Source organism: Otolemur garnettii, unplaced genomic scaffold (assembly GCF_000181295.1).
Source record: "Otolemur garnettii isolate 467f Iridium unplaced genomic scaffold, OtoGar3 scaffold00156, whole genome shotgun sequence".
Lineage (NCBI taxonomy): Eukaryota > Metazoa > Chordata > Mammalia > Primates > Galagidae > Otolemur > Otolemur garnettii.
The window spans coordinates 1,278,976-1,304,300 of record NW_003852551.1 but is presented as its reverse complement, the minus strand read 5'-3'; the positions used below and the strand labels follow the sequence as shown (position 1 = coordinate 1,304,300).

The 25,325-nt window shown below is 51.6% G+C and overlaps 1 protein-coding gene across 1 annotated transcript in view; it reads left to right on the top strand.

The window, feature by feature from the left end:
* Positions 1-3,081: 3,081 nt before the first annotated feature.
* Positions 3,082-25,325, top strand: part of RUNX3 (runt related transcription factor 3) — a 61,990-nt gene continuing 39,746 nt past the window's right edge. Inside the window, exons 1-4 of the mRNA XM_003799770.2 lie at positions 3,082-3,147; positions 6,470-6,500; positions 7,507-7,536; positions 9,318-9,339. Coding sequence (XP_003799818.1) covers positions 3,090-3,147; positions 6,470-6,500; positions 7,507-7,536; positions 9,318-9,339 — 141 coding nt within the window. The 5' untranslated portion in view covers positions 3,082-3,089. The remainder of the gene's footprint in view (positions 3,148-6,469; positions 6,501-7,506; positions 7,537-9,317; positions 9,340-25,325) is intronic.

The following is a 25,325-nucleotide window of genomic DNA, read 5'->3' as shown; positions in this document are numbered from 1 at the left end:
TTATCCTACTTACAATGTTGAGAGGTAGGTACTATAACTGACCCCGTTTCACAAGCAAGGGAACCAAGGCTAGGAAGAATACAGCCTCTTGCCCACAATCTCACAGTTCGTAAGAAATAGTCTTCAGGTATGGCTTGTTCCAGCCTCCAGATTCTTTCTGCTTCCCTAGGCAGCTTCCAGGAGTTTGTTGAAAGTCTAGCACATGCTTATGAGGGGGCAAGTGGAGTCCCTTAAGGCAAGGACCAAGGCTGGTACTTACTTGCTGCCTTGCCCTGGGAACGAATTGAGCTACCCACTGCACTAATGCATCACTGAACTCAACACAACCCTTTGGGTTGCCTCATTCCTGACTTAGACTCAGCTTCCCAGGGAGGGGGAGCCCCACAGGGTGACCAACTTATAGGGGTTTAAGGGGGCCCACTCTGAAGTGCAGAAAAAACAACAAAGTGTGTAGAGTGGTATGGCACATCAGAAACTGGGGCGGTGTCAGAATGGAAACAACTCCCAGGTTGGGAAGCAGGGGCTTGGGTTCCACTGACTCACTGGGTGAGCTTGGATGAGTCTCTGTTTCTTGGGGGCCTCAGTTTCTGCTTCTATAAAAGGGGGTCCTTTCCGGTTGTGTCAGTCTCTGATCTTTTTCACAAGGTGGCTGACTCCCAGACGCACTGAATTTGACCAAAAGGCCAAGGCCCCCTCTACAGTTTCCACCTGTGCACTGACCCCCCATATCCCCACCCAGGCCAGGCTACTGATGAGTTTATACTACAGGCTGCAGGTGGCATGGTCTGTGTACCCTGTGTGAGACTGTGATGGTGGTTCCTTACCTGAGCTTACTCATAACAGAGCCCAAACTGCGTCATGGAGACTCCACCAAGGAAACCAATATTTATGCTGCCCTCACCCAGTGCCCGTCCCTCCAAGGAAGGTGTTATCCCCATTTTACAGGGAAGGAAACCAAGGCCAAGAGAAGGGAAGTGACTTACCCCAAATTCTCACAGCTTTGATTCAGCAGAACTGTAAACCAAATCTGATTCCAGATTCCTGTGGCTTTCACCCTAAATCTGCTTCCTCCCTGGCTGATTAGAACTCCTGTCCCCCACCCCACCCCCAGCACCAGTCAACTCATCATTCAGGGATGGGAGACGAACCTTCATAATGTTCCAGATGAGGCACTCAGTGCATTTCCAAGGGCATCTTCCAAGGGTGATCCAGTGTGCCAGGAATAAGTCTCTTTGGGACCTTGGACAAGCCCCTTCTCACTGGTGCTCCCCTTCACACCCTCCTGTGTTGGCCTACAGAGATCACTGGGAGTCTGAGGCTGGTGCTGGGGCCTGGCCCCAAGCCTGGGTTCCCTGAGAGGTGAAGGGGTGGTCTTTATGCTGCAGAGGGACTTTCTGAAGTCTTGGGACTTAGCTTATAGGGTGCTGTGGTATCCTGACTGAGGCTGGGCTGGTGAGTCAGAGGCTGAAGTTCTAATCCTATTCCAGAATACTGTGTGACCTTACACAAACCACCTTGGACCTCAGTGTTCTGGCCTGTGAAATGGGAGAGTAGAGCTTGCCAGGGAAATGGTAAAAGCCGCCACCCTCTACCCTCCATCCCTCGAGCCTGACCCAGCTTCTGGGAACGTGGAAGAGTAGGCTGAATGGTCTTCCATGTCTTTTCTACTTTTAAGTCCCTCAGAGCCTAAATCCTCTGGGGATTGAAGGATGCAAAGAAGCTGACGAAAGGCACGTCAGGTGGAGGAGCAGTGTGAGCAAAGGCCTAGAGAGAGCAGGAAAGCTCAGGGGCCTCAGCGAACCCTGAGGGCCCTGAGGGACAAGCTCAGGCCGCAGACCCCCAAGCTCTGCAGAGGGCCTCTTGACATAGTCCTGGTGAACCACGAGGTTCACATGGAAGGCCTTTCCTGGGGCAGGCAGGCCGTGGCTGGGCCTGAGAGCTGATGATGCCGTTTCATGTGTTTCCCATTTGTACTTAGTCCCAACTGCCATAAAATCCCCCAAAGAGCCACCCAGCCACACATGTGGACGCCTCTCCCAGGCAACAATGGTGGTGGACAATAGCAGGGTGTCAGCCGCAGCCAGGGGCCAGGCGGTATGGAGAGGAGCCCCCCGCCCACTGGAGGATCAGGGCTCCCAGCCCGCCCAGGCCAACGCTGGCCTTAATTAAGACGGAGTCTCCCACCCAGGAGCCAAACCACCGCCCCGCCGCGCCCACTCCAACTGCTGCTTTCCGTTCTGCTTCTTGGGCCGCGTGCTGAGGCCAGCTCCACAAATAAAAGCCATCACTTTTTTTCTCTCTTTCTCTTTCTTTCTTTCTCTCTCTCTCTCTCTCTTTTTTTTTTTCCAAAAAAGAGAGAGGCAACCACAAGATCTTCTAAGAGGCCGTGACATCATGACCCAGGTGACCGTGGCCCAGCCAATGGGCCAAGGCCGCGAGCGGGCTGCTTGCATCCTGTGAGCTGAGGTTGGGTTGACACTGTGAAGGCCTGGTCCCTCAACCACAGAACCACAAGGCCAGGCCCTCGGCTGCCTCCAGGGCCCTGCGAGGGAGCTGGTTGGCTCCTAGTCCTCCCACCCCCAGCCGCCCTCGCACCCACCGGAGCCTGGGCTCTGTTGAGGGTAAGCCTCATTCATTCATTCCCTGTGGCTGGTGGGGGCCTCCTCTGCTCTCTCAGCCCAGAGCTCCTCCACCCTGGCTGCCGAAAGCCCCTTCCCGCCATCTAATGATACACTCTGCATACGCTTCTGTTGAAAATTTGTGGCTAGACATTCCTGTGGGACCGGGAATCCAAATTCTTGGGTACAAACAGAAACTTACTTTCCTTGGGGATTTTTTTTTTTTTTCTCTCTCTTGCTCACACACACACACTCTCGCGTTCTTTCCTTTTTTCTTTTTCGTAGCAGCAGGGAGAAAAAAGAGACAAAACAAAACAAAAAAAAACAAAACAAAACGCAATACCCCCCCCCCTTTTATTCTCAAAAGTAGCTAAGAAAAAGAAACCCAAAAAAACAAAAACAACAGCCAACCAAGTCAATCCCAACCCAACCCCCTGAAGGGCTGAATTCTCGCCTTCTCCAGAGCGGGGCATGGCATCCAACAGTATCTTCGATTCCTTCCCGACCTACTCGCCGACCTACATCCGTGGTGAGTAACAGTTGCCCAGGGCCCTGGGCTGGCCCTTGCGGGTGGGGAGCTGTGGCCAGGCCCCGGACCACGTCCCGCCACCAACCACCCGGGCTGCCCTCAAGTGCCTAGATCTGCTGGCCTCTGAAAGCCTGGGGCGGGCAGAGGGTTGGTGGTGTGGAACGTTGCTGTGAGACTTTTATCCTTAGCTGGTGGGGACAGCTAGCAGCAGGGGCAATGGACACCGCAAGGCCTCCAGACCTCAAAGGCCAGACCTTGGAGTGGTGGGAGGTCAAGGTGGGGAGTCTCTGTGATCTCGGTGTAGAGAGCCTTGCTAATGTGGCTTCTGGGCCCTCCAGCCCTAGCCCCGGGTCTGCCGGAGCTGGAACCTACCACCTGGACTTAGGCAAACATGGGCTGGCCAGCTTCGGAGGACAGCCATGAGTGGCAGACAGGGGACAAGGCTGCTCCTCAAGATCCAGAGACCTTCCAAGGCTCATAGCCCCCATTTACCATGTAATCCTGGGGTAAGGGAAGAGGGAGGGGAGGGAATTTCATGCTTTTGTGGAGAACTTGTGTGGCGCTGAGCTGGACTGAAGCTGGATCTGCCTTGGGGTGGAGGGGTGGTCAGGCTTCGGGAAGGTTTGTGGACTTGGCCACGGAGGAGAAGAAAATGTTTCTGGGCAGATTTTGCTTCTATTCCTGGCCTGGAGGGACCCAGGATTCTGGGTTGTGTCTTTTAGCAAGGAGAAGGGTCTGGGATCCCAAACTGGGATCTAACTGGGGCTGGGGAGTCCATTCCTGCCTCTCTCTGGCCCTTGGGACTGACGTGTCTGGCCTCAGGCACCCCCTGCCACCTTTCTCCTCCCCAGCAGGAACCCAGAAGGGGCTGTGGCACCTGAGGTTGGGTCCCTGAGTGTGGGTCCCACAGCCCAGCAGCTTCCTTGCTGAGAGACCTTAGGCAAGTTAATTAACCTCTCTGTACCCCTCTGGCTGTGGCATTCTGATTGTCTGAGGCTGGGGTTAGGCTGTGTGTGAGGGCAGTGCCTCTGGGTTGTGGGGACCAGTTCTGCTCCAGAACGAGGGGCTGCATGGGATCTAGAACTCCACCTTTAGGGGTGGGGTGCTGCTGCCTTTCCTCAGCCAAAGGGGTCAACAGAGATGCGGGGGTCTGTCCGACTGTCTGTCTGCCTGGCCGCTGCTGGCTAACAGAGGGAGTGGGACCCTGTGCCTGGGTTTGTGGTCCACAGGCTTCTGTGAAGGCTTGTCCAACAGGAGGGCCTGTTCCTCTTCCCTGATGAGGCCAAGGCTGGCAGTGCAGCTGCAGGTAGGGACTGAGAAGGGGAGAGAAGGGGCCTGCAGTCCCCCAAAGTAGGGGCGCTGCCACCCAGCCTGGGTGTGGCCAGTGGCAAGCAGCAGCCCCAGGCCCCGGAGCTGAGAGCCGAGGGCTCCTTCCTTCAAGCTCCAGCCATTACAACGTTGTTCCCTTTGTAGTCCACAGAGCTAATTAAAGGCAGTTCTGTGGCCAGAAAATAAGAGTTTATAAAAACCATTTGCTGGGTCTTTGTAATCTGTATTTCAACGTCCATGAGCAAGATGGAGAAATGTAGGGTTTAAAACAAAGGAGTCTTAGGAGACAGGGCTAACGTGCTGTCCCGCCTGGGATGGGCTCCTTAGGCCCACAGCAGCACCAAGGGAGAGGGGAAGAGGAGAGCCACTGGCCTTGGCCCAGTATGTGCCCAGAGATAGGAGGCTGCTGGGAAGAGCAAGGACTGGTCATCAGGGGAAGGTGTAGAAAGTGCCTTATAGGCTGAAATCCTGGGGGGCCAGTCTGAGGTCTGGGGTCCTAGGCTTTCCCTGTGATTCCATGAAGAAGTCCTGTCCATACTGTTCTCTGGCCCTCTCTCTCCTGCCCAGTTCCCCCATGCTTGCTTTGCGGACCTATCTCCCAAATTCTGTTCCTGAGGCTCACAGGGCCCCAGCTGCCAACTGTCCCCAAAGACACTCAAACCTAAGGTCTCCCGCAGAGCTCTGGCTCCGCGCTGCCTACAGGGTCCTTCACCTGTTCTGAGCCTCCCAGTCTCTGCAGCCTGGGGAAGCCAAGTCTATAGAATACAGTCATCAGACCAAAAGGGCAAGCCTGTGAGACGGTGACTTTGTGTCTCTTCATGAAGGTGGTCACCTTCCTGCAGCAGTGATAAGCGCGCAGTATTTCAGGATAATCCGAAACGCTCCTAATGAGACTGAAGAATATCTGTGCTTCCTATTGGTGACAAAACGGCTGTGGGAAAAGATGGTAAATATCAGTTAGAAGTTGACAAAGGGAGAGGGGCCATGATTTCCAGCCCAAGTTCACAGACCCCCCCAAGGCCTACACATGTCAGAGCCTCCAGGCCTCCAGTGTGTTATCGCTTAGAGTCTCAGCAGAAGGGTAAGAGGCTTGCTCTACCCTCCACTGCCTTCGGCTTCCTCTTCTCCCTTTCTGCCTCCTCCAAACGCTGTCTGAACCCAGTCTCCGAGCAAGGTGTCAGCGCCCCTGGGGAGCTTCCAAACACTGGGTTCCCATCTCAGACTGCAGAATCAGAAACTCTTGGGTTTGGGCCTGGGCAAGTGTGGTTTTGAAAATCCCCTCAAAGTGATTCTGACATGTATCTCCGACTGGCTTAGGAACTGCTGGCCAGGGAGAGCCCAGTCCTCCACCGGGGGCTGTGTGACTCGGTCTGAGTCACTGGACATCTCTGGGTTACTATTCTCTCATCAGTAAAAGGGCCTGAGTGAGTTGGATACGATCAGTGCTCCTTGAGCTGGCCCAGTCCCCTCTGTCTCCCTCATTGTGACTTGAGTACTGTCACCGAGCTCCTGCTACCTCAGTGTCCCTATAGAGCAGAGGGAAATGGGTTCCCTTTCGTTTTTACCAGCCAGCACAGGCTGAGAATGAAGTGTCTCATCGTGCCCTGCCTTCTAGTAACCTAGAGCCCGCCCAGAGGCCTGTTGAGGCAGCAGGAGAGTCCTAGGCCCCCCAAACGAGGGTGGTTGCTTGGGTGTGACATTTCACAGCTGCCGCGCACCCTGCTTCTCTTGGTTCCCCTGACTTAAAAGAGCAGGGGTTTTCATTTTGAGCCAAGGAACCCCAACTCCCCTGGATTCATTGTGCAGAGAAGAGGTTTGGGAAGAGGTTAGAGAGACATTTGATTCTGCCCAGCAAGCAGAGGGCTGAGCAGGAGGCGAGAAGAGGGCAATAGGGTGCCTGCCAGGTGGACAAATGGGTTATATTCCTCTTGTTCTCAGGGGAAGCTGAGACCTGACAGCTATGACTTGGACATTCTGTGTGACTATATGCCAGTCCCCTCCTCTTTCCGGGCCAGGACACCAGGGTGGTCTGGGGAGACGGGTGTGTACAGGGAAGCCTCAGTTTCCCCATCTGACAATTTTCTCCATCTGTCAATTTCCCCATTTGACAATTTTGGGCAATGGCCTTGAGAATCTCAGGGTGCCTTCCCACAGCCCCACTGGGGGCTAAGACTTCATACTGAATGTGCCCCCATGAAGCCCTTCTCTGTACCCCCAGGCACCCCCCTCATGCGAGTTGCCCCCATAGCACCCCTACATTGCACCCCACTAGCGTAAGCTCTCTCCCAAGGGCAGTTGCCTTCTAGGAAGGAGGAAATAGCCTAAACCACCCTATCAGGATTTAAAGGAGCTCTGGGGAGGCAAATGTTTTCATTTGCTAATTTAGTAATTGTACAAGAACATATTAAGGAGTACTGAGATTCAGTCTCGGGCTCTGGAGCCAGACTCTGCCCCTCACTGTCACCTAGGGCCAGTGAATGCTTCGCCTCTGTCTCCAGTTTCCTCACTTTTGAGGGATGATCGTTATGCCAACCTGCTATGGAGAGAATGTGGGCAGAGAGCCTGGCACAAAGAAATTGCTCAGTAACTGTTTTCCTTCTGAGTACTCGGAGCCAGGCCTCGTGCTGGGAACCCATGGAAGACAGGTCGTAATCTCTACTCTAACAACTTAGGCTGGCGGGGGAAGGGACCGGCAAAGAGGACATGACTCTGGAGTTTGGGAAGTGTATATGGGGGAAGGTGAGGAAGGATCCCAGCCTGGGGGAGGAGAGGACACATCCCTGGAGGACTGGCGTGCAGCTGAGTCTGCCCCCGAAGAAGGAGCAGTCTGGGCAAAGGTGTGGTGGCCGGAGAGGATGAGTTGACTCAGGTGCCGCTGGGATGGCTGGGGACGTGGTGAGTGTGCTGGGAGACGGCTTGGCCACAGGACTGGCCTCAACTGTCTGGACAAGGTCCTCCCAGTGGTGATTGGACTTGGCCACCAGCTCTTCCCCTAAAGAAACCCAGGAGAAGTGGAAAATGGAGTCTCAGACATGGAGCAGGCCCGTGTGGAGGCAGGGGGTGGATGAAATGGCCCTGGACAGGTCTGACTGGGATGGTCTGACTCAGAGGTCACTGGACAGGGAGGACACTGCCCAGACCAGGGAGGTCAGTCAGTGTGTCCTTTGCTAAGCTCCGGACAGTGGCCTGCAACAGAGGACTCTGTTTCAGCAGTGAAAGTCCCGAGTCCCAGGAAACTCCTCTATCTCAGGCAACCCCGGACGGTGGGTCACCCTGAATGCGTGTCCGTGGAAGGCTCCCCCACCCCCACCAACCCTGGGAGATGAACGGACTGACCGCCAGCCATTCTGCACCCACTATGGCGCTTGCCTGGCGCCACATCTGCTAGGCCCCTTTGACGGCGGCTTCTGAGGCCACCCTGTACACACCCGTCTCCCCAGACCACCCTGGTGCCCAAAGTGCCCCCCAGGCTAGAAGGGCATTCCTGGGAGCCCCCCACTGCCCACAGGGTCTGGGCAGACGTGAGCCCGCTCCACACAGTGGGACTGTGTGTCCTGGCCTCACCGCACCCACTACGGCCGCCGGCGGCCCCCAGCAGCCCCGCTGGTCATATAGAGGGCCCATTGACACCTCAGCCTTGAGGTGGCCGCATCAAAGAGAGGCTTGCTCCCTCACTGAGGGGGAGGGGGCCCCCGAGACGATGCTCTGAGCAGAGAGGCCCGAAAACCTGACCTTGCAGAGGCTCTGAGAGGCAGGAAGAGAGTAGCGTCCTCTGACCCCGGCCCTGCCCCCGAGCCAGCCCGGACTCCACAGGTAGGGACTGAGGCCTGGGCTCCGGATTCAGCGAGGCAGCCAACACACCAGCTCTTATCACCTTCTCCTGGGAACACCTCATCTGCAGACCCTTCCTCAAATCTGCCACCAAGACTGTGCCCTGCTGGTCGTCAGGAGTCTCACCCAACTTGCAGTCTAAGCACAAACATTCCCTCCTCCAAGAGTCATCCTGGGCTGCCTGCAGCTCCCAGGGTGCTCTGACTCCTCTGTACCTCAGGCCTGGGGCTGGCCAGGGGCAGTCCCTGAACTCAGCCAGCCCTTCCCACTCTAGTCATGAGTAGCCTGCCTTAGGTGACGGAAGGAAAGGGAAGGAAGGAAGGAAGAAGGGAGGGAGGGAAGGGATGAGGGCCGCCTTTAGTCCTCAGTGGGCTCGGAGCCTGGGCCCTTGTCACTGGTCTCCTGAAGGAAGCAGCTGGGACACACGGAGCTGGCAGTGTGGAATGGGCTGGGAGTGAGACTTGGGTCTTGCCTTGAGAAGCCAGAAGAACAATGAGCCAATCCAGGAGAATGTCTGGGGGCAGAGCATACCCCTCCTCATCTTATAGATGGGGAACCTGAGGTCCAGAGAGGGGTGGCCTTGTGAAAGGTTAAATTTAGCTGCAAGAAAACAACCTTTTCTAAGCTTCCTGGGACTATCCATCTGCCTTGCAGGTAGTTTAGGAGTCAGACTGACCAGGGTTTAGGCTGCTCGGTAGCTGGGTGACCCGAAGTGTGTGTTAATTAAGCTCTTTCAGTCTCAGCTTCCTTCTCCGTGAAATGGGCTAGCAATGCTGACCTCAAAGGGTGGTTGCAAAGAGTGAATGTGGCCCTGCCCTGCAGCCCTGGACAGGGGACCTGGTATACAGTGAGTGCTCACTGGGTGCACGCAGGCCTCCCGATCACTTGCTACTTGGCAGATGTTTCCACGCCTCACCTCATTGCTCTTTCTCCAGTGCGGAACCCTGATTTTCTCAGGGCTGGAGTGGGGTACACCCATGCTGCTGGTGGCCCTTGTTACTGGCTCTCAGGGGCAAAGGAGGCAGGTCTTTGGTGAGGAAACAACAAAATGCAGGGCAATAAGCCCAGACTGCAGCCAGGCTCTGCCCCTTCCCTGCTGTGTGGTCTTGGGCAGAGTGCCTCACCTCTCTGTGCTCCGTTTTCTCATCTGTAAAATAGGGAAAATTAACAGCATCCACCTCAAGGTTTACTGGGTAGATTTAGCGAGCTAATACATGATATGTGTACGACACAAGTCCTGGTGCAAAGCCAAGCGCTCCATAAATACCAGAAACTATTACTATTTAATAATCTTCTTCTGAAAAAAACCTTCTTTCCAGTGGTGAGCGGGATGGGGAAAGTGAGAAACCATGGCTGTCCCTGGGGAGACTTCCTGGCCCTTCCCCTTCTCCCCTGAAAGCCTGGGGATGCCCTGCCACTACAGTCCATCACCTACACCCCACAGGTGTCCAGGGGGTGCTCCTGGGAGCAGGGGTAGGCTCACAGCGACCCTCAGTCCTTCTGACTCAATGGTGAGAAGAACGGAAGAATGAATGAGTGGCCCGATTATTTGTCGGCCCAAGAGGTTTCCAGCTTCTCTCATCACTTCCCCCTTCATCGTCTGGCTTTTCTTTGAAATGTTTGTTGGCAGGAGCCTGAGCGCTCCTGTCCAATCAGTGAAGGCAGAATGAAGGTTTAGGTTCCTCTTTGGGGTTTTCTTTCGAGTCTGGGAAAAGTGTTTTGGCAAAAGGTTCAGACTTACGCGTGGGTGGAAAGGGCAGACGTGTATAACTTACGATTTGCGGGGTGACCAAAGGCGGCCCCCCCTCCAAAGGTCCTTCACTGCAGGACACGATGACTGAGATGGCATCATGATCACGCAGTCCGTGTGGGGTTTGGGCTTGTTCACACGCTGGTCCCTTCCTATCATGCACACCTGAGTCCACCTGATCTGCTCACCTTTGTCGAAGGAGTTAGAAGGTTGGTCCAAGGAAGCAGATGGCATTCAGGGGAGAGGATATGGAGAGCTTACAGGGCGAAGCAGAAGAGGATGAGGAGGAGAGGTCCACTTTGACCATGCTCTTGTCCCGGAAGCCAAAGTGCCTGCATTCCAGTGACTGAGAACCAAACCCACAGCCCCAGGAGCTGTCCTCAGGCGAGGGTTGCCCTCCGGTTGGTTCTCCCTCAGTGAGTCCGGGTTCTCTTCCCTCTCCCCACCTCCTGAGGAGGCAAGGGCAAGAGGCTAGACCTGCTGCTGCACCTCCCCCAGTCCAGAGCACCCTGGTGCCTTGGGGAGAGGCACTGGGTCCAGGATGGTTGGAGCAAGTCAGGAGTAACAGGGGGCCCATGGGGAGACCCCAGACCCCCCCCAAGACTCCCTACGGAGCAGCTGTATTGCTTCCTGAGGGGAAAGGAAGCCACTTCTGAAAACAAGCCACCTAAGAAAAAAGACTGGAAGGAAATGCCAAAGCATCATCAGTAAGTTAATGCTGCATGGTGCTATGGTGGCATAAAGTAAAGATTCCTCTTTATTTTAAATTCTTTTGGTGATTTTGAGTTTTCTAAACTTTTAAACACTGACCATGTATTACTTATAAATTTAAGGAGAAAAAAATTTTTTTTCAAAGAAAGAAAGAGGAAGGAGCAGCCCTACCCTCCCAGGAGCAGGCCAGCTGGGCTCCAGCCTAGGACCAGCCTGTTCCTGCCCAGCCAAGGCCCTGCTGGCTGTCTCCTCTCTGTTCTTCTTCCCAAGTCCCCATATCTGTTGCCTGTGTCCCTGGTTGTGCCCTGCCAATCTAGGGAGCAAGAGTAATCTTAGGCTGGGCAGAGCCGCACATATAGCAGGTGCTCTGGCAGCGCTTGTGACTGGAGGTGTGGGCCTGATCTGGAGATGCAGGCCTGGTTTCCCAGTGGACTTGGGATGTGAGGTGGGCAAATCCATGCTGCTGATTCATTCAGGGAACATTCATGGAGCAGCCACTGTGTGCACGCACCATTCTGGATGCTGAGGATGCAGGAGTAAATAAAACAGACACGATGCCTGCCCTCCTACAGCTGGCAGGCTAGTGATGTGTGGGAAGAGGTAGCATCAGGAACATTCACTCCTGCATCAGCGAACAGTGTTTTTCAGCATTGTAGTTGTCAGTTACAAATCGGGGAACTGATTCTGAGAGAGGGGGCTGTCTTTGCCTAAGCCTCATAGCCAGGGAATTACAGAACCTGTTCTAAGCTCCAGGGCCCCTGAGACTGAGCCCAGACCTGAGCCTACCCCAGCCCCACTGAGAAGGAGTCCTTTCCTCGGCCTGCCCACACCCCTTTGCTTTAAGTCCTTTCTACCTACCTAGAATCTTAGCTTTCTGGGAGGCTAAGCGTTCTGGCACTGTGCCAGATTCTTTGCAAGCATATCCCGTTTTATTTAATCTCTACAAAAATTCATGTAGTAGGTGTCATCATCATGACAATCCTCATTTTACAGATGAAGCTTGGCAAAGGGAAGTGATTCATTCACCCAAGGTCATGTAGTTAGTAACTGGCAAGGCTGGGTTCATGCTAGGGTCTGTCTGAAATCAAAGCCTACCCATCAAACCCTTCCTTCTACCTGGCAGGCGTCTTCTCTTCCTTAAGGCCTAGACGTACCACCTCCCCAGAGCCCTCCCTGATACCTCCAGGCAAGGTGATTTATGTCCCACTCTGTGCAACCATAGTAACTTCAGGCCCTTCTCAAATGTTCCCAGAAGGCTTCCTAGAAAGGCGACTCTGATCTGGATCTAGAATAGGCAGATCTGGGACAGAAGGAAACTTGGTGGGTGCAGGTGTTGTGAATGACGGGGACAAAAGCGAGGAAGAGGGACCAGGCACAGAGGATTTCAGAGAGATAGAAGGGCTGAGTGATAGGAGCCTGGATCAGGCCTAGAGGATCGCACATGGCTTCAAGGCAAGGTTGAAGGTCCGGGCAGGATCTGAGAGGGGTGGGGATGTGGGGCGAAGCATCCCATGATGCACAGGGCCGAGCTCGGAAATAGGCCAATGCAGACGTGGCCCTGAGGGCACGTACATGTGTGAACTGAGACCACAGGGGCCTCCCGCACCCACTTGCAAGCCCTATTTTTACCACTCTCTAGACAGCACATCTGAGCAGCCGAGGCTCACTTGTTCTCAGGCACGTAGAGTGCTCCGTGGATGGCCACATTTGTGGTCGGAAGAGGACAAGGGCGAGGGTTCAGAGCAGTCAGAATGAAACCTCTCCTGGGAGAATCCCAGGAGCTAACGCCAGCTATGTAATTTTCAGGACACAGCACAAAATGACAATACAGGGTCCTTATTCAAAACTCATTAGAAATTTCAGGACAGGCTCGGCGCCTGTAGCTCAGCAGCTAGGGCGCCAGCCACATACACCAGAGCTGGCGTGTTCGAACCCAGCCTGGGCTTGCCAAACAACAATGACAACTACAACCAAATAATAGCCTGGCATTGTGGTGGGCACCTATAGTCCCAGCTGCTTGAGAAGCTGAGGCAAAAGAATTGCTTAAGCCCAAGAGTTTGAGGTTGCTGTGAGCTGTGATGCCATGGCACTCTATAAAGGGTGACATAGTGAGACTCCGTCTCCAAAAAAAAAAAAAAACAAAAAACCAAGAATTTCAGGCCAGCAACAATAGAATATCATACCAAGAATGGGGCCCTTCAAATTAGGGGCCCATGAAGCCACCCTGCCTAGGACAGCCCTTGGAGGGGTGCTCAGCCTGAAAGCAAATTTCCGTCATCCCTTTGCCTTGTGTGGGCTTCCATCCTTCATGAGTCCACAATTTAAAAAATAATAATCAGTGAGACCTTGGGTAAGATCATACCCTGAAGATTTTAGAACCAGAAACAACATTAGGGAAAACACGAACCCAACCAACATCCTCACCCCATCTGCATTTTATGTTGTTGAATGCCTGAATGAGCTAAGAAATTTAAATATAAACTCGGTAATCTCAACAACCAGAAAAACCACTGTCGTTCCGTGTATTTCCTTCTAGTCTATTTTTTCCCTGGCTAGTTTCTTCCTCGATAAGGTCTCTTCCCTCCAAGTGTGAGTCAATTCAGAAATATATTTGAGAACCTCATCAAAAATATTAACAGTCAGCAGGAGTGAGCACTCACACCTGTCATCCTAGCACTCAGGGAGGCCAAGGCAGGAGAATCGCTGAAGCTCAGGAGTTCAAGACCAGCCTGAGACCCTCCTCACCCAGTCTTAACTAAAAATAGAAAAATTAGCTGGGCATGGTGACAGGTGCCTACAGTCCCAGCACTTGGGAGGCTGAGACAGGAGGATTGCTTGAGCCCAGGATTTTGAGGTTGCTGTGAGCTATGATGATACCATGGCACTCTACCCAGGGCAAGAGAGCAAGATTCTGTCAAAAAAAAAAAAAAATAAAAGAATATTAACAGTCATTACAAGATGAGTATCCCTAATCCAAAATGTTTAGGATCAGAAGCATTCAGGTTTTAGATTTTGGATTTTTTTGTAGTTTGAAACGTTTGTGTTATGTTTAAACCTGAAATCCAGAATGCTCCAGTGAGCATTTTCCTTGAGCATGACATTGGCCTTCAAAACGTTTCATATTTTGGAGCATTTCAGATTTCAGATTTGGGGATTAGGCGTACTTAACCTCTATACATGTATGTCAGGATTTGTCTAGGAAAAATCTAGAACAACACTGTCCAACAAGACTTTCTGTGATGATGAAAATTTTCTATGCCCGTGCTGCCTGAGATAGTAGCCACTAGCTGCATGTGAATATTTAGCCCTTGAAATGTGGCTCGTGCACCTAAGGAACTGAATTTTTTTTTAATCTTACTTCACTTTAATATTTTAAATAGCCATATGTGGCTGATGGCCACCTTGCTGGACCATGCAGATCTAAAATAGTGTATACGCAACTATTAACTGGGTTATCTCCTAGGATATGATCGTGGAGTTGTTTTGTTTTACAACTCAAAATATTTGAAATTTTTACGCATACCAAGCATGTATTACTTCTGGAATCAAAAGAAAACTACTGAAGATTTTAAGTTTCTGATCCATTCAGTGCTACAGGGTGGGGGGACCCTTACATTTTTAAAAACATCATGGGGGAAGATTGATCCCAGCAGAATGGGATCTATTTTTATTTTTCCTACACTATGTTGAAGAAAGACAGTGAAGTTTAGAAACAAAAGCTGTGGGTTTGTCTACCGGATCTGCCACTTAACTGGTGGGTGGCCACTTAACCTCCATGAACTTCTATTTCCTCATCTGTAAAATGGGGATATTGATGCTACTGACCTCTCCAGGCCGCTGTGGGGACTGAATCAGACAATGAAGGTGAGAACAGGAAGGCCAGCCTGGTGATGGATGCACATTACTAAAGATGATTTCTGTACAGGTAGACAGAGGTAAACCGACTCACCACTGCCGGGCGGTGTTACGGCTCTGGCTCCCTCTGCAATTTCCTAGAAACCAGGAAATGAGGGGCCTGGGAGAGTTGAACCTGAGTTCAACTGTGTTTTGCTATAGGACTTTTCAGAGATGTTGGTATTCTAATGAATGAAAGCATCTGGAAGGGGCTGGTGTGCTTCAAAATCTACTCTAGGGAGGGCTACTAAATCCTGAGCTGCAGGAACTATGGAGCCAGGGAATATTTATCCTTTCACAGACCTAGGAAATTATATCAAGCTCAAGGGAAAATTTGCTGACTCCTAAATACTAAAAGGAAAAGTGCAAAATTAAAATTAATAAGTGCGTAATTGACTGTCTAGAAAATAGAGTTGATGACTCAACTCTTAAATAGTTACAATATTGGCAACAAATATTTACATAGCTCTTATTATATGCCAGGCACTAAGTGTTTTATATGTCTCTACTCATTTAATCTTAACCCTATGATGGAAATACGATTATAGGCCCATTTTATAGATAAAGACACTGAGGCCAAGAGAGGTTAAGCTACCTGCTTGAGGTCACCCAGCTGGGGTTCAGACCCAGGCAGGCTGCATCCAGACCCTGTGTACCTCGCCACAGCACAGTAGCTATTAGTTAACCAAGGTGTCCTCAGATCAAGGAGCATCCTTCGTCTTCCATCGGCCCCCTTCCTGCAAAGAGCTGGTGGTATTTCCACAAGCTTGCTTCACGTGTCCTCCAGCCACATCCAGAAATGCTGGGGGGGACTTGCGGGGTGAGGGTTGGCCAGTCAGAATCAGCTCTGCCACTTTCTGGCTCGATGAGTCATTGCTTTCTTTGGGCTTCAGTTTCTTCACCTGAGAATGGGTCAGTATTCATTTAAGGAACAAGGGAGGGAAGAGTCTTAAAACGTGATGAATGCCTCATGCAAAAAGCACTTGAGTCCTCTCCCTTACCAGTGCATAGTTGGAGAAACTAAGGCACAGAGAGATGAAACAAGGGCAAATCTGAGCTCAGAGAGCACCTCAGAGAGCCAGGCCACCCTAGGCCTGTGTGGCAAACATAGAAAAAGGGCTTCTTTCCCACTTGGCAGGTGCCCATGTTATCCTTGTGAGTACATTGCTGGGCACCTCTGGGCTCCACTCCCTCAGCTCTCCCAGGGGCCACTTTCACCTACTGCAGGCTCTGCCTAATCCTGGGCATCCTGCTGAAGTCCCCGGAATTCCCAACAGTTTCCCTCTCTAAGGTGAAGGGTGTGCACGCAGGACCCTGTGCTTGCCCAGGTGCACAACCCCACCCTAAGAACAGAGACCCACCCACCCCCCAGTTACCTATGAGACTATGGGGAACCCCTGTGCTGGGTTTAAGGCTCTGCAGTTGCTATGCTGAAATTCTTGATATTATCTTTGAATTGGTGTTTAGTAAGTGAAGTCAGATGGGACAGAAGAGCATGTCTGGGGACTTGGGAGGCCTGGGTGCTGGCAAGAACATGTGAGTATAGAGAACAGAGGTGCATGGGACCCACACACCAAGTTTCACGGTAGCCCCTGGGGGTCTGCAAGGGTCTGCACCCCCCCCTACAGGTCTCCCCATGTCCCAGGAAGTGAGACATTAGCAAATAAAAAACACAGGCATAGGTCAAAAGACCGCAGAAGGAGAAAGCTCCCCCTACTTGCTTTTTGAACAGAGCCCCCAAGTAGGGCAGCTGGACTGGCCTGAGGGACATGCAGGGCCCCCAAAGATATGGTACTGGCAGGGCCCAGCCCAGGTCTGTCTTGTTGCTTTTTTCTACGTGAAAAGAGGTAGCAATGGTCTCCAACAGGGTTAAGTCAGGGTCAAGGGCCCAGGTCAAAAGAGAAAGACTATAATATAAGAACTTGAAGACAAGAAAAAAAAAAAAAGAACTTGAGCCCCTCCAGTGACTACCCTGAGCTCAGCCAAGCTGACTCCTCCTGGGGTGGCCCCAAGCTTTGAGCTGAGGCCTGCCCTCTGCCAGCAGCACTTGGAGCAGCTGGGCTTCCAGGTAGGGCCACCCCCTGCTCTAGGGAGGTGTGTCCCAGAGTGGCAGGCTCTTGGTGGCGGCCTCTCGCCCCTGGCCACATGGACAACGCACCTGGTGAAGCAGGCACCTGACCTTGGCTTTTGGAAAGTGGCAAATGAAAAGTTCCTAGAGGCTCCTGCTGAGTGAGGGCGGTAGGATCACAGGTCAGGCAGTGGCCAGCCTGGGGTCAATGACAACTTGAAGGAGGAATCCAGCTGTGGCCAAGAATGGCACTCCGTTTGTGGCCATTTGGGGGCTGTCTTGTTCAGGGCCAAGTCCTCCGTGCTGAGCTAGGTCTGAGTCACCCGTGGTGCTGGAGGAGTGTACAGATGAGTGGTCTCCCAGGGCAAGGCTGAAGTCTAGCCCTGGGCCCTGAGGAGGAGCACACTTCCACCTTAGCCAGACCTGGATTTGCATCTTGGCTCCACCTGGGGAAGCAGATATTTAACCTCCCTTTAACTATGTCTTCACCCATTCGATAGGGAGAATAATGGGCCTCTCTCCCAGGTTGTTAGAGAATAAACTAAGTCAAATTTAAAGTGCTCGGCTCCCTCAGCCGTGTACACGGAATGCTCCGTGTGTGGAAATTCCTGTGACTCTGCTGAGAAGACCCACAGGCCCAGCCCTCAGAAATGCTCACGCTCTTCACTTTGGTTATAAGATGTTAGGCTTTAACATTTTTTATGTATTTTTCTGTATTTTCCAAGTTTTTCCATTGTGTTCTTACTACCCATATCATGGGGGAAGGGGGCAGAGGATTCAATTAATGTTATTTATTATGGCATTGTTTAAATAGACAGTAAGTAAGGGGAGGTCACTCAGGGTCAGCGCCCCTCAAGCATTCGCTGGGGTCCCAGCTGCCCAGAGGCCCTGACAGCATTTTGAGACTTGTGCCTGCCCTTCCCCAAAGGTGTACTTTCCCCACACATGACCAGCCTCCTCCCCCCGCACCAGCCTTCAGATTAGCTGAGCAGCAGCTAAGGGTTTCCAGTAGGACTTGTCACAAGTGGCCCCAGCACAGCCACCAGAGTCTGGTCCCACCTCCATCTCAGGCCTCTGGCCCTAGGTGTCCACCCCACGGGGCACATGTGAGCTCACACAAGCACCTCACACAGGTGTAGACGCACTGACGAGGCTGTGCCCACTGCAACAGACGCTCAACTTTTCAGGAACCCCTGCTCAGGGGACCAAGGGACACCTGGCAATGTGGTCGGAGGGAGGCTCAGGGAGGCTGCTTTGCCCCTACTGAGACTGGTCCCTGCTTCTCTAGCCAGAAAATCTCTCCTCTTCCTGTGGGTTCTCAAATACCTGCCCCCAACTCTGTCCATGGGGCTGGTGTTTCTGGAAGGCCAAGGCCTTGCAAAAACCAGGAGGATGTAACGTGCTGGGGACCCCAGCTCAGAAGAAGGTTTCCCAGCTAGGGGAAGCCTCAGGGGTGTCTGAAATGGGGGTGAGGCACCTATTCTCTCACAGAGGGAGAGACTGAGGCCAGGAGAGGGAGGGGCCTGCCCTGGGTCACCCCGGAAAGTAGAGGTGGGGGAAGGCAGCCTCCCTCGGCAGAAGCACACAGCAGAGGCAGTGAGGTGGCCTATCCTGCTCAAACCACATCGGCTTTGGGCTCCTCACCTGTCAAATAGGGGCTACCCAGAGACCCTCCAGCTCACACAGTAGACCTGCTGGGAGCTCTGGAAGGCTCCAGAGAGCTCTGGTAAAGCCGGCACAGCTCCCTGGGTGGTGAAGGAAAGAGGATGCAAATTGGAAGGGTCCCCAGGGGCCTGTGTTAACCCCCTGAACTCATTTCTGGCCTCTGCTTCCTGTGGGGTCTGTTAAAAAATAGCCTTGCATCTGCCAGGGCTGGGTTGGGCCAGCCTCTGTCTGGGGCCATCAGGCCCTTCCCAGCCCAGCCTGGGACTAAAGCCTGCCCACTCCAACCCCTTGAAGACCAGGCTTGGCTGCCTGTGGTGAGGCGGCCTGTCTGACAGAGGTCTCTCTCTGACTCAGCACCAACACCCACTGAGCTCAAAGCAGACACAGCCCACAAGGTTGTCGTCTGAATCCCTGCTCTCCCATTTTACAGATGGAGAAGGTGAGACACAGCGATTTCCCAGGGCACCCATGGAGGGAAGACAGGGTGTTGGATGTGGACCAAAGCTTTTAGGCCAAAGCCGGTTATTGCTTCCTTGCGGGTGCTCCGGAGACTGTGCCCCATCAGGTAGCAGACAGCAGATGTAGGGGCGCCATGTCTTGACACTTCCAGATTACAAGGCCACAGCTTCCTGGGGTAGCATCAGAATACCCTCAGTGTTCTCATCTGTAGGGTGGGAGACAGCCCTCCCTCCCTCCGAGGGCAATGGTGAGGATACACAGAGATGCACCGGGTGTGGTACATGCCAAGTTCAGTCAACAAAGTGTTAACAAGTGTGATGTCCACACAGGCCTGAGGTCCCCAGGACTCTCAGATCATGGCTATTTTGGCTGGAACCAAGCATCTGAGACGGAAACAATGAGCCTTGGACCATAACATGGATAAATGGCTGAATAAATGAGTATTTTCAGCCTCAGATGGAGCCAGTGAGGTTCTGGGGCTTTTCTCCAGATGAGGTGAATTAATGCCTCCGGCTTCCTGTCAAGCTGAGAAGTCAAGGCTGCTGGTGGGAGTGAGATGGAGAACATCCCCAGAGAGGGTGAGCAGGAGGTTTCTGGAGCCAGAAAGTGTCTACACTGGGCTCAGCAATTTGAATCCCAGAGGAATCAGATATGTGGCTAAGATGTCCCTAGAAGGGTGTCCCTGCAGCGTCTTCATAATAACAGAAATCCAAAGACCCCCTAAGCAGCCTGAACAGCAGACTGGGAGGTGTCACTAAGGGGTCCAGTTGGGCCCCACCCTACCCTCTCAAGCAGCCATGGTCCCCAGCTGTCGGGAGAGGATTTAATGACACAAGGGAGCATACACAAGATGTTGAGGAGTTTCAAAACCAGGTTTAAAATGTGTGTACTGTATGTTCACAACAATTTAAAAGGAAGGAGTGAAGAGAGGGCAGGGGGGCAGGGAGAAAATGAAACTAGATCGATACAGACAGTAAGAATACCCGAAGGCTCAAAACCGAAATGGTAACCATTGTTCTGGGTGGCAGGATTGTGGGTGGTTTTAATTTTCTTCTTCATAATTATATTATTTTCCAATTTTTCTTTAATGAATGTGTATTATTTTTATAATCAGGAAAAAATGTGTTTTGTTTTAGGAGATAGAGAGGCATTAGGGATTGTTCTTCCCCTTTCATAGACTCTAAAACTGAGGTCCAGAGTGAGAAGGGCATTCATTCATTCACTCATCCATTTACTCATTTGTTCATTCATTCATTCTCAAATGCTTCTGGAAACCTCCATAAAGCCAGACTCAATTCTAAGTTACATGCCAAACAGCTAAAAGTGACTGATCTCTGTCCTCAGGGAGGTCATAATCGGGGGGTTGGGGGTGGAGTGGGGGCAGGAGTGTAAAAGACAAAAGAGCAAGTCTTTAAAACACATTTGAACAAGGAACCACATAGTCCCCCTGGGAGTGTTAGAGATGGACTCACAAAGAGGGAAAAGTCAGAAGGGGCTTTGGTGTATGAGTAGGAGTTCTGCTGTCAGAGAATATGGGAGCATACTTCTAAAAACGCACTCTGGACTATTAGAGAAAGACAACACACTGTGTTCAGGGGAATGAATACATGGAGAGATAAGGCTGGAACATTCCATGAGCCAAGTTCTTCAAGGGTCTGAAATTGACTGGCTGTGCAATTGTGTAACTTTGAGCAACTTGCTTAGCCTCCTAGGCCTCAGTTTCCTCATCTAGAATATGGCTAATGACCTGGGTTACTATAAGAATTGAGTTAATAACTGTAAAGCATTCAGACCACATCTGGCATATAAGAGGGGCCATGAAACTGTTTGTTTTTTCCTGTTTACTATTATTTACACTTTATCCTGCAGGCCTTCTGGAATCCAAAGAGGACTTTTAAGCTAGAATTAATGCTAATTCATTCATTTATTTGTATCATTCATTCCATAGATATTTACTGAGATCCTAGCATATACCCAGGAACTATTTTAGGGGCAGGGGATGGAGTTGCCAGATAAAATATAGGACACTAAGATTATGTGAATTTCTGAAAAAACAACAAATAACTACAATATTTGGAGCAACTTTATACTAAAAAAGTGTTCATGTTTATCCAAATTCAATTACCTGGGTGCTCTGTATTTCTATTTGCTAAATCTGACAACCCTGTCTGGGAATGCAATACCAAACATACAAAAAAATCCCTGCCTTCCCGGAGCTGACATTCTACGGGGGGGAAAGAGACAATTCATCAGTAAAGGTACAATTTATCAGGCAATAATAGATGTGCTAAGGCCCTGTAAATACAGGAATGGAAATGTATTAGTTTCCCATTGCTGCTATAATGAATTACTACAAATTTAGTGGCTTAAAACAAAACACATTTATAATCATACAGTTCTAGGAAACAGAAATCCTACATGAGTCTCCGCATGGCTAAGATCAAAGTGTCAGCAGGGCTGGCTTCTTTTTTGGAGGTTCTGTGGGAGAGTTCGTTTCCTAGTCTTGTCTGGCTTCTAAAGGCTGCCTGCTTTCTTTGGCCCATGGCCCCTTCCTCTGTCTTCAAAGCCAGCAACTTCAGGCCAAGTCTTGCTGCCATTTCTCTGGTTCCCTGATCAGTTTTCCATACCTTATCTCCCTCTGACTGTCCTTCTCTACCTCCCACTTCCCTGTGTAAGAACCCTTGTGATTACACTGGGTCCACTCAGATAATCCAGAATAATCTCCCCATCTTAAAGTCTTTAACCTTCATCACATCTGCAAAGTCCCTTTGGCCATATAATCCACAGGTCAGCATTAGGAATGTGGACATCTTTTTGAGGTCATTCTGTCTACTACAGCGGATCAGAGAAGGCCTCTTAGAAAGGGCAGCAGGGACCTGAATGAGGTAAGGAGTTGAGCTATGCAAACAGAATGTGAAGGGCTTTCCAGACAGAGGGAAGAGCATGTACAAAGGCCCTGCGGTGGGAGGTATACCAGGCATGTTTGAGGGCAGTGTGGCTGGAGCAGGATGAAGGGCGGGGGGGAGGAGTAGAAGGAGATGAGGACTGAGAGATGGAGGATGGGGCCAGCATGTCATGTTGAACCCCATCAAAGCTGACTGGAAAGGGAGAATCAGTGACCCCTCCCCCTCCTGCTTCTCAACTGTCCCCAGCCCCAGTGCCACCGTGTCCTGCTAATCTGATATCCACTCCAAAAGTACTCACTTTTTAGTAGGAAACTCTGTACAGCCTCAAGAACTAAGTCATTAATGTTGAACCTGTGACAGGCAGTGAAGAAGATACTTTACAGTGGGGAGGGGCACATCCACACCTCCCCAACACCACAAGTTCAGCAGTCTCCACCACCATCAAAGGTCAAACTCTTCTCAGAAGTATCACAAGATGAGAAGGAAGAGAGTTTCCCTGCAACATGAGGGACTCAGGTTAGATGTTTAGAAGAACTTCCAGCGTGCCAGGTCCTGACTGGGGAGGTCAAGGCCAGTGCCCTCAGAGGCATCACATCAGGCACCAGCTGAGCTCCCAAGATGACCTGGAGGAGTAATGAGTCCTGACCTTGGACTCTCTTTGGCAGCTGACCCCTCTCCAGACATGCTTCTCCAACATAAGAGGTCTGGACTAAAAGATTTTCAAGAGTCTTCCAGCATTGAGCAGCTATGATTCTCATATTCTGAATCCCTCTGATTCAGATGGTTCATAAGATTCTAGGGATCTTATGTTCTAGGACAAAAACATAGCTATGTGATCTGGGCAGGTCATTTAACCTTGTTTCCCCATCTGTAAGTAGGGATAATCATAGAAGCCCCCTTCTAAGGAAGAGTAAGCATAGAAGAGTCACATGGTATAAGTGCTCAGAACATGCCCGGCATACAGTGAGTGCTCAATAAATAAGGGTGACAATCTCTGAAGATTCTAACATTCTCAGAGTCTCAAGTCCGTGACCTTGTCTTCAGCAGCCTGATATTTGCTGGCTGTGGGATTCTGAATCTCCAGACACCCCCCTCTGCCAGTGTGCTCCCAGTGCCCTGGCCTCCCCCACGTGCTGGGTGGCATGCCTACCCTGCCACCACATGAAAAGCCATTCCCCCAGGGTGTCCCCACACCTGGGAAAACCGGCAGTCTGCCCGGCACTGGCCCCGCCTGGTGGCTGGAACACCGGGCAAGATCAATGACGCCCGGCTCTTCTCCCAAGGCCGCCACCTTGTTCCAATCAGGGCTGGGCGCCTTCCGCTTGGGACCCCCGCCCAGCCCCAAGCTGCTGCCCCCTCTCAGGCCCTCCCCAGCTGCCCACGTTTCCAGCCCTGTGACCTCTAGGAAGTGGTGCCCACAGCCTGACTCCGCAGTGGCTGTAGCCTGCCCAGACTTGGACAGGCGGGCACCAAGGAGCACCAGGCTGGGAGCTGCTGGTCTGGGTCTAGTCCTGGCAATCGGAAGCCATAAAAGGCTGTCCCTCCCCTCTCTAGCCTCAGTTTCCTCAACTGCTTAAATTCACCCCATCTGGTTGTGGGAGAAGCAACAGAGATAAAGGGTAGAAAAGAGTTCTAGAAACTGGGAATATGGGCTGCACAGATGGGAATATGGGCCGCACAGAGGAGGGAGGAGAAAGCAGATAGGTGAACGGTTGCCACCATGCTGTGTGGTGTCCTACCAGCGCCCTTCTCCCTCCTCCACTCTCAAATCTCAGCTCTGATCTCACCTCCAACAGACCTTCCCTGACTACGCTGTCTGAAGTATTGGTCACGAGCCCCTCTCTCGCCCACCCACCAGGTCACTTCTATCACTTTACCCTGTTTGCTTCCATGTCCTGAGACACTATCAAATGTTGCCATGTTCACTTATTCGCCTCCTTGTTTGTCTTCTGTCTTCCCTGCTGGAATCAGGGCTTCGTGAAACTTCATGGCTATCTTGCCTGTTCCTGTATCAGGCACGGAAAGTAACCCCTGGCACATAGTAGGTACTCAATAAATATTTGCTGACTGTATGAATCCAGTGCCTGCTTCTCCTTGTCTCTTTCTTATTTTTTTTTTCTTGCAATCTCACGTCTTCCCTGGCTAAGCACAGAGCTCCCCAAGGATGGGACTGGGACCCTTTTACCCTGGGGATGAGGACAGGGACAGGGTCAAGCGCAGGCCTCTGTAAGCTAAATGGGCCTTTGGATGATCAAGCCCACCCCAGATTTGACTGAGGCTCAGAGACAGGCAGTGAGAAGACTCAGCCCCCACCCTGGGTCTGAGGGCATTTGGTGGGCTTCCAGAAGCCCACACAGGGAGAGCTAGAGATGCACAGGTAAAAAATGTCACATTCCTGCCAGTGACAAACTCATGCCAATGGCAAATGACAAAGTGTCCAGTGTCTGAGCCTGTGTGACCTGGACTTGCCAGACAGGGATTTACGGCTTGCTCTAGCTTCTCTCTGGTTATGCCCACATCCTTAGCACCTCCTCAAGGGTCACACCCGGTAAGGAGGAGGGGACACAGCTCATCGCACAGGGCTGGTGCCATCAGGCAGCATCCCTCAACCCTGGCTTTCCATCCCTGCTGGCCTTTGATCCCTGGGGTTAGCTGTGGACATGGGGCCAAAACTCTGTCATGACCAGTAGTACAGACTCTGGGAGTCTATGCTTACCACGCAGTCAGGCCAGTAGTGCAGACTCTGGGATCCAGCTGCTGGGGTTCAAGGCTCAGCTCTGACACTCACCTGGGATGAACTTGAACAAGTTTCTAACCTTCTTGTATCTCCATTTCACTACCGTTATAATGGGGGTGATGACAGTGGTACCTAATACATAAAGCGTTTCTGTATTAGGATACAGAAGAATTAAATGAAATGATGTATGTCAATGTACATAGAATCCGTTATTATAATAACTGGCCACCCTGGCACCCAGGGTAAGGCTGCTGCTGGCAATAAGGTCCAGTCAGCATTGACAGATCTTGGGATAAATCCCAACTCTGCCCTACCTGGGTCCAAGAGACTGTGTTGGTGAACTTCAGTTCCTCGCCTGTAAAGTGGGCCCATGGACACATACCTAGAGGTCTACTGAAGGGATTTCAGGAGTGCTGCATGAAGCGTGCCCAGCAGGGATGGTCACCTAGAAATGCTGCCCTGGTGGGGATGGCGTCAAGAGCCCCTAGATGGTTTGGATGAGCATGCATTGGTAGACAGGAAAATATGGTGGAGACAGGGATTTGGCCGAGAATAAACGCACCCCACTTTGTGCAATTCTATGCAAGTTTAAGCCTTATTGTGGATGTTTTTGTTCAGAGGTTTGGAGGCAGGAAAGACTTATCTATTTTTTTCTATAAAAGTATTTTTTTAATTTTTAAAGTACTTTAAAATACTTTATTATAATATTTGATTGTAAAATATAAGTACTGTTAAACTTTAAAGAGTTTAACACGCCCATAGCACAGTGGTTACGGCGTCAGCCACATACACTGAGTCTGGCGGGTTTGAACCCAGCCCAGGCCAGCT